The sequence below is a fragment of the Ursus maritimus genome, unplaced genomic scaffold (assembly GCF_017311325.1).
Source record: "Ursus maritimus isolate PB19 unplaced genomic scaffold, ASM1731132v1 scaffold_8, whole genome shotgun sequence".
Taxonomy (NCBI): Eukaryota; Metazoa; Chordata; class Mammalia; order Carnivora; family Ursidae; genus Ursus; species Ursus maritimus.
The window spans coordinates 39,978,017-39,987,503 of record NW_024426996.1 but is presented as its reverse complement, the minus strand read 5'-3'; the positions used below and the strand labels follow the sequence as shown (position 1 = coordinate 39,987,503).

At 40.0% G+C, this 9,487-nt stretch overlaps 1 protein-coding gene across 5 annotated transcripts in view; it reads right to left on the bottom strand.

Moving 5' to 3' along the window:
* Positions 1-2,964: 2,964 nt before the first annotated feature.
* CLOCK (clock circadian regulator) overlaps positions 2,965-9,487 on the bottom strand; it is a 135,302-nt gene continuing 128,779 nt past the window's right edge. For all 5 annotated transcript variants that reach the window (XM_040624956.1, XM_040624954.1, XM_040624957.1 and 2 more), the window contains one exon: positions 2,965-8,166. In XM_040624956.1, coding sequence (XP_040480890.1) covers positions 7,987-8,166 — 180 coding nt within the window. In that variant the 3' untranslated portion in view covers positions 2,965-7,986. The remainder of the gene's footprint in view (positions 8,167-9,487) is intronic.

The window sequence follows — 9,487 nt, the reverse complement described above, 5'->3', positions numbered from 1 at the left end:
CCCTGCTATTTAATAGCCTCTTAAAAGTAGCAATAGCACATATTGGTCAAAAAGTCATTTTTGGAAACTTTTAAAGAGTTCCCTAGCCACCACAATAAGTACAGTTACAGGGTAGTAAACACAATGCCCACCTGCGAAAATAAAACACTTCAGAGAAATTTCAGGCTAAGACCCCAGACTACACCATTATTCCCCTAATAACAGCTTTAGATTATTATAAACAGAGCCAACAAGTAATTACATTATATCTTTTGCAAGAACAGAAAGGATAATCCATGTTGGGAAGTAGCTGGTACCATCACAGCCTGGCCCACGGACTAGCTGATACCGGAATAAGAGCATAGCTTTCTGAGGCACCACAGTCTTTAACAGGACATAACTACTCACAGAATTTGGTAGCTCACACTTGAAGTGACAAGGTAAAAATTGCTAATACTGTCAGACTCCACTGCTGAATAAAAGAGAAGAAAATGTCATTGTTACTGATTTTAAAATATTTAATAGTCTTCCTTTAAAATCCAAAATAATGTGATTCTTACAAGTTATGTGCCACATAAAGCAGTTGTTATTTTTTGAGAAATGTAGGTGATACTGAAAAACATAGCACTGAGGTATTTTTTATTTTTAAAATTGAATAAGGAAACAAAGTCTGGATCTAAGTTTTACATTTACAAAAAAAAAACCAAAACAAAACAACCACCACCACCACCAATGCTACTGCTTGGCTCTTTTGCTATGGTTTTAGGTTCTGAATACAATACAAAAGTCTGCGGGGAAAGAGCATTATAATAATAGCACATGTAGTTTTAAAAAAACGATGCACATCATAACCTGGAGAAATGATCATACACCAAGAGGCCTGAGTGGAGGTAGGCTAAGAAAACATTTTACCACTTCTCAAAGGACAGCTCTGAAAAACAAGTGTAACCAACTGTAACACCAAATTGAAATGGCAGTCAATAGTAAGTTGGTAACAGAACGATCCACATTTTATATAATGTTTACTTCCAAACATAACTCATGAGAATCAGAGAACCTAATGTAGCACCATGGAAACCATTCATTATCTCTTCGTGCTTCTGTGCATTTAGGATTTGGGCAGAAGACGGTACCTAGAAAATGTCTCATTTTTGTAAATCAGTTTGGATTTCAGTTAAATGTCTGCTTTAGGAAAAGCAGGTTATTCTTAAGATCAGTTAGCCATTTATAGCTCTACCCTTTTGGAAGTTAAGAACAATGGGCTACGTCTAATTTTTACTTAAAACCAAGAACCAAGCAGTAAGGACAGCAGTGTCAAGAGTAGCACACCAAGAAACCACACAGAACATGAGAAAGAATTTGGTGTCTGTTTTTACAGCTACTAACTCATGTTAACAATTAAAAATTTACAAAGATAAAACTTTTTTTGCACTAACTGGTTTCAATACAGCACTGAATATGACTCATCTTTGGGCTTCAATCTCTACAGAGTGAATGTGCAAGTGCATTACTGAGGCCCTTCGCCAACTTACGCCATAGTAACATAGATTTCAAAATTATTCTAGAATGGTCTAAGAAGTACAGCTATTCTGGCTGACATGAAAAAAAAAATGATATTTCCTGGCCAACTTTTTTGCTTGATTGTCTAGTTACATAATGCATCAACCTAAGGACGGTCTAGCTTTCCCTCCAATTTAACCCTTTAGTGCTGGCACAACCATTGCCAGCAGTGAATCTGCACCAGGACAGACCAACTCAAAACACACGTATAACATTTGCATGTCATTTTTAAAGCGATGTCACAGTTTGTTTCCTCAGAAATTTAAAAGCAAACATTTGAAAACATCACATTTTCAATGTAACCCTCAGAGTTAAACATTTTTTACATTATTAAATCCAACTCATGGTTGACGTGCTTTAATTACCATTCTTGAAGGGGTCCCAAAGGCTAGACAGTATGCCCTGTCCCTGGCCTGTGGGACTCAAGAGCTACTTGGGGAGCCCCAACAGGGAGAATTCTGTTCCAACACTATACTAGGTAAGAAGCAGCCTCAGAATTTCTAGGCTTCAAATGCTCAGACACTACTTTCAGTGGATAGTGCTGTGTATGAAGGATTTGTTTTGTTTTTAAAGGACCAAGCAACAGTCACTATATAAAAATGGCAAACATTTTTTGTCGAAGAGTACAGTGCACACACATTGTTCCACTTATATTTAAGGACTTTAAATGGATTTTAATATGGATATGATAGTGACGGCCGTTAGAAGATGCTGATCGTCTTACTAACATTTCCCCAAATGGGCAAAACACACGCAATGTGTGCCCTCGGTTCTGTCATACTGGCCTTTGGCTGTGTTGGGGAAGTAACCATATAAAAAGTACCCATAAAATAGAAAAGGCAGCAAGTGAAACTAGAAAAAGGTTGGAGCTATACCAAGCAGATTTGAGAGGAGTTACCTTTATTTTTTCTGAATTCAGTTGAGAACAGGAGGGCAGTGCAAGGGCATCTGGCGCTGGGCCCTCCACTGCTGTCCTGAAGTAACACAGATTTGCACTGGCCCGGGGAGAGTCCTCATGACGGCCAGAGACTGCGCCCCAGATAAGAAGAGTCAGTTCTTTACGTAAAAGATTACGAAGCAAAACAAAACAGTCCACAACTTAAATACATGACACTGTGAAACCACTGATGAGAAAACAACACAAAGATATTTTAAAATATAAATAAATACATTTAGCCATTTTCATTCAAGAAACCCAAAGAACTGCTTTCAAAGCAACTGTGTCTTCAAAATCACTTTCTGAATTCTTGCGTAAATACTCACTATTTTGATTGTCACTTAATGCAGCACCTCGGTGTTTGCTGGTGGTGGTGATGGAATTCCACTTAAACAGTCTCTTCACAAACTATATCCTATTCCACTAAAGACCGCTCCCCTAGGAAAACCCAGGCAGCTTACAAAATATTGTTAAATACTCAAAGCAGAACCTGCAAAGTATTATTTTATTTACGAAAAACAAGGAATGTAGTGTTAAATTACGACAAGGGGAAAAATATGCAAAAACAGTCACATGGAAAGAAAGTTTTAATTTTTAAACGTCCACGTTTGCTTATTTCTTGTGAGCTGTTCAATACTGCTTTAAATATCCTGAATTAATAACTATACCAACAAAATTCATCCCCAGTGTTTCCACAGGAGACATATTTAAAAAGACCAAATTCTACTTTTCTTCAACCGAAGTAGTCTTTTTCTCAGTCCTTTTTGTGCAAAAATATTACAAGAGCAATTCAAATGGAAACACTGAAATGACATGCCAACATTTCAGAGCAACATTTAAAACACCCAGAATAATTCTTGAAATTATCATATTCTAAAATATTACTACCAATCACTTTTAGGTTAGTTCTATACATCTATTCACACTGATGCAATTTTCCTAGACCTCTGAAAATAAACAGGCTCATTGGTCTCTTTTGGTGTCCACACAATAGGCAAGACAGGTTTACAATAGTGTCGAAATGGAACTAGGCATCGACAGTCTCCTGACTCCACCACATTCAAAACCAAAGTCAAAGTTCATTTGGCTACCTTGAAATCACTCCCATAAACCTGCTACGGTTCACTGGATCTAAACATTTCTCAGAAATGTGTCATTTTAAAATTTCACCTAACTGATGATTTGGGGATCCTTTAGAAATGGTAATGCCTAAGATAATAAACTTTATCAAAATGAATAGTTGCAATAAAGTGCTCATTACGTTTCAAAATGATGCTTTCAGACTGTGGTATGTTGTTTGAAGAGTGTGTGCTATTCCTACAGAAAGGATCCCCGGGCATGAGAGTTGGGCGCTCTCACCTGTCTCAGAAAGCAGCAGCACTATCTCGTGGTAGGCTGACAATAGGCACGTTCCCCATGCGGATGAGGCTATGCTAGTGCTATGGCAAAAGGGGGAGTAAATTAGAAAAGTGGGAGGCATGTGGAGGGTTCCTACTATATTCATAGTTATATACAAATATATTAAATATGCTATAAAAATAGTCGACTCTTTTCCTTTGCATTTATTTCAGAAGCTCCTTTCAGAGGAATGCTCACCCAACCCAAACAAACTTAAAAGGGTCTCTCTCTCCAATCACTAGTAAAATGGCAAGTGCCTTTGTGCTGTTTCTTTTCCACCATTTGAAAGTTCCAATCCGCTTACTCTTGGCTAGACTCACTCAGCAATAGTAATATCCAGTGTTTATACCTTCCAACATCGACTCCCAAGGGACGAAGAGTAGGGTCACAGATATTGGAAAGGTTATAGACTTGAATGAGTTTTACACAAATGTTCACCAACAAACTTTCAATCATCAAAGAACTAGAGAAAAAGAAAAAGGGAGAAATGAGCAATACTAGAGTAAAATGCTATTTGCATTCTACCTTAAAAGAAAAAAAAAGGTTTACCTCACTGTAATGGAAACATCAGAAAACAAGTAATCTCCAGTTTAAAATAATTTTCACCTGTGTGGAGCCACAGAAAGAGTACTATTTGAAGGGGCCCCTTTCTAAGGCTTCTGGAACAAAGATTCGTCTCCCTTCAGCAGGATGCCCCTCAGAGAGCCTCTGCGCCCCGAACCAACTGCAAGCAGACCGCTTTAAGGCAACGACCAAAAACTCTAGCGCTTCGGAAGAATCCAAATCACATTTTCACTATTCTGCACTGAGTACTCTATATCCAACTATTCAAAGTCACTAGCATCCTCTTAATTCTAGTACATTCCTAAACCAAATTTGACAAAGTAGAGCATGGGACGCAAATGACCCCCCCCCCCCAGCTTAGGACAGAGTTTGGAGACTGAAAGGTAGAATTTGCTCAAGCGCGATCCCCATCCCTCATATTTGCTTTTTCTCCGATACATTCTACCCAAAAATTGGAGTGACTTTTGAGTGTCTAGGTTCTGGTCTGACGCCACTCTTCGCAGCAACCTGACTGATCCTCGCAGTCCCCACTTGAGTGTCCAAAGCAGGGTGACTGCAGAGCAGCTAACATTTCCCCAGTTTCAATAGCTTCTCACCTAGAAAGTGCCACCCAGAATAAGATTTTTAAGAAAAATCGAATCTCTGAGAGTAAAGCAGAGGGAAGGGAAGGACTTTTAAGTAGCTGAAAGGTGCTCTATTTGGTATTCTTTCATCACGCAGACTTGGGATTTTAAGGAACAACTTTGGCTCCAGAAACGAAGAACAGGCGACTGCCAAATCGTCATCAGAACGCTCAACTCTCAGTGACGGGGGAGAGGCGGCAGGGGCGGGACAGCTCTGCAGCCCAAGTTCAAGGAAAGCAGGAGGGAAACAAGGCGCTGAGGCGGCTGGCGCTCACTAGCTCTTCTGACGGCAAAGGCAAAGCAGCTAGCCGTTCCTTTAAATTCAGCAATCAATTCTAAGGGCAAAAATGAGCTGTGAGGAACAACAGGAATTATAAAACAACATTTTATCTAATTCTCCTTCCCAAATACTGGCGAGGACAGAAAACACTGGAAGGAACCGGCGGCGAAGAACGTGAATAGCGTACACATCCACCCTGCGGCTTGTCCTGCGCTTGGCTTGGCTCACCGGAGTGCGCAGCACCCACAGCCGAGCGCCCTTCCCGTAAGCACGGTACTCAGGGCAAATCTTAACAGTTCTTCGTCTCTTTTGTTACCCATACCCCTAGATATCGCCAATAAACAAATGAGGCACAACTCAGATATATATGGAATGGCATAAGGTTGAGAAAGGCAATTTGAAAGGGGAGAAAATTAATACTGTCGCCGTATTCCGTAACATCAATTTCGTCTACGTGTACCTCTGCTCAGTTACACACACACGCGGACAACTACCCTTGACATTCATGAGAAAGTCAGAAATCTCTTCATCCAGATCATGTAGCTAGAAGAGGAGCTTCTTGATATGTTAATTATTAATTGGTATCTAGTGACGCTTCTTTTGTAGAAGGGTAGGTACCAACTTTCTTTGGTTATTTTCTTTTTCAATATAACTTTCTAATTTAACTGTGGCCAAGTAGAGTTGTCTATAGAAAGACAAAGTATATCCCTTCGGGATGAGAGCAAAGTGGAGGACAGAAAAGCCTTACGAACCGAGCGTAAGAGCAACTCCGCAGCAGGTCACCCACCGTCACCGCTCCAGCCTCCTCCTGTGGAGCAGCCTCAGTTCCGGTACACATTCTCTATGAAGGTCAATTCTGATATATTACAGCTTGCTATCCTCCCTTTCCTCAGTGATAATTTTTGATATTCTAATAAGGTATTTCCATTAATTTTCCTTTGCTCTGTAGTTGAAATTTAATTATTAGTACCATAAAAATCTATAAAATGCTTTTTTATGTAATTGCTGTTGGAATTTATTACCTTTAGAATCTAATATTGCCAAATGAAATCTTAGTTCATGTTTAGAAAGCATGTGAGTTACAATATTCTAGTGTTATAGTGAAGGCAAAGCCAATTCCTACCCTTGCTTTTTTCTTTGTAGGAATATCAAGATCATATTGAGAAAATACTTACAGGTAATTTTTAACTGTTTAGCTTGAAAGGAAGATGTTGATTTAGGAAAACAATTTTGTGATCATATCAGTGACTCTGCTAGTGTTAGGATGTCACCTTTTTTTCCTAAGTTACTTGTACTTCTAGTCCAAGAGACTCAAAGCAGTCTTCCTGGGAACTTAGGAGAATCATAATGGCACTGACACCCACATGCTGTTAAAAATGTACTAAGGTTTCAAAACTGCTACTGAAACCAGACAATGAGTTCAAGATGGTGAGTTATCACCTGAATCAAAATCAAGGCACTATGGGTTTTTTTTTCTCTCAAATAACCCTGAATCATTTCTGACTAAAAGAAGCATTGAAATTGTGAAGGATAATAAAAAGATTCCAACAAATCCTAAAAGTTAAAATTCCCACCAGTGAGAATGTTAAAAAGTGCCTAAAATCTTTTGTGTGCAAATTTTACTCCTATAACTGGAACATTCTTGAAATGACTTTCAGGCTTATTGGAAGCCGTTTAAACAACTACTTCCAACTATGAACTATATCAAAATATGTGACCAAACTCGCAACCATCTAAAATAAAGCAGTGCGAATCCTATTTTCAAACATAAATGAAAAGTAATGAAATGAGGGATATTTCTGAGTAACTTGAAAATCCTGTTGCTTCAATAATTTAACCTGGAAAAAAATATCCACTCCCAGCAGCACATCATACCTCACTCAACAAACTGTGACATCACAGCCAAAGTATGAACAAAAAGCTTTGTGCCCCGGAAAAGTGAGTAGAACACTACTGTGTTGTAAACGAAAGGGGAAACAGAGAACGTACTAGTTTGCACATGGTGTCAATCTAAGGAAATATACCTACGAGGAGATAATGCTTTCATGCAGCTTACAACATGTTTTGCTTTCTCTCCTTTTATCCAGACATATACATAATTTTTTACAGCATCTGTACATAGAGAATTTGAACCACACAACATTCTGTAATTACTATCCAATCATTATCTGAAAAGGGAGAGGGAATGGGGAAGGGGGGGCCTATGGGTCTACTGGACTGTCTTCATGGCATCGTTGTAAGCAACCCCTGACATGACAGTGGTGTGTCCTCTGTAGCGCTTGAAAACAGGCACAGAACCACTAAAAGTTACTAACATTGTCAGTGCCCTTCTGATTGACTGGAGGTCATGTTTCCTAGCTGAGCTCCGTAACATTTGGCAATATACTCTCTCCATCCAAAACGAGCTGGGCAAGTAAAACACTGTCAGAACTGGCTGTGGCCCCGTGACCATCTCCCGCTGGCTGGTATTTAATGTACATCTGTAGCACTAGGCAGCGGTTTCCCTGCTGGCTAATTCCAGAAACTACAACGCTCGACACTGCATCTTCTGAAACTGCTGGAACTTTTCCTTCTGGCCTCAGACCATCTGAGCAACTGCTACAGACAACTCCTTCCTCCCCTGAGGCCCGAGAGGAGCGTGTGTGCTACTGTGGCTGAACCTTGGAAGGATCGGTCAGACTGTCAGTCCTGTGCCGATTCAGGCGCTGCTGTCGCGGAGCCTGGTGCTGCTGGTGATGTGACTGAGGGCAAGTGCTCTGTTGTAGTGGAAATGCCGCGGAGAGGATAAGCTGAGTTGAAGGATTCCCGTGGAGCAACCGTGAAGTCTAAAAGACAAACGCATTACGCAACGCTGCTTTACCCCGGTTACGCTGTCTACATCACGAGTTACTCAAGTTTTCCACTCCAGATAGGGACGGAGTCCTTTAAATTCCACATAATCTATATCATGTTTTATTTTCTCACTTAAAAATAATGTTTTGGAAAATGCATATGAGGTTTCCCTTCTTTTTGAAAATATAGCAGAATTTCTTTTTTTGTTTATTTTTTAAGGAATCTGAGCTAGATATTTTTTGGTATAGAAAGCAATCTAGGGGCGCCTGGGTGGCTCAGTCGTTAAGCGTCTGCCTTAGGCTCAGGGCGTGATCCCAGAGTCCTGGGATTGAGCCCCACATCGGGCTCCTCCGCTGGGAGCCTGCTTCTTCCTTTCCCACTCGCCCTGCCTGTGTCCCCTCTCTCTCTGGCTGTCTCTCTCTGTCAAATAAATAAATAAATAATCTTAAAAAAAAAAAAAAAAAAAGAAAGCAATCTATGTCTCGAGATAAACCACACGTACTCTTTCCTTACAGATCCTTTAAGACCACAATTTTAAACAGACAGTAAAATGTAAGCACAGCTAAGAACACACGAAACACAAGTACTCCGAGAAGTTAGACAATGCCTTCTGCACAGGCTCGTTCAGCTGGTTAGAGCAGCATTTCAAAAGCCAAGAGCGTGGGCCACTGGGTTCAAACTCTGGCTAAGCCATTTCCTAGACCGTGTGACTTGTTCAAACTATTTACTTCTCTGGGCCTCAGTTTCTTCATTTACAAAATAAAGATAAAAGTGCCTCCACACTGGGTTTTTATGAAGATTAAATATTAACATTATTATTAGAAGTACCACAAAAATGAGAGCAAAGTTAGAGACTTAAGTCCTATATATGTAGAAGTGTGGTGTAAAAAACAACAACAACAACAACAACAACAAAATAAAAAACCAAACCAAACAAGGGCACAGGATGTGAAGCCGGAAGCCCTGGATTTGAGCTGTGCTCTGCCATTTATCAACTGTGTGACCCCGGGCAAGTCTCAACTCCATGAGCCTGTTTCTTTCACTTGATTCCAATTTCTGGTGATACAAAGAAAATGAGCCCAAAGAAAGTGAATTTTTACAGTGAATGTTCTTCCTCACCACTGACAACACAACTTGATGCAGGGCTCCTAATCTAAACACGGGAGTGTGAAGGGACATCTTTGCAAATGGGTTTAAAGGGCACAAGCATGTACGCACACACATAAACATACACAAGGACAGATCCTTGAGCCTCAAGCTTTGCCAAAGACCTGGCAAAACTTCTTTTTCTGTTATTTAGGAAAAGCTTTTGTA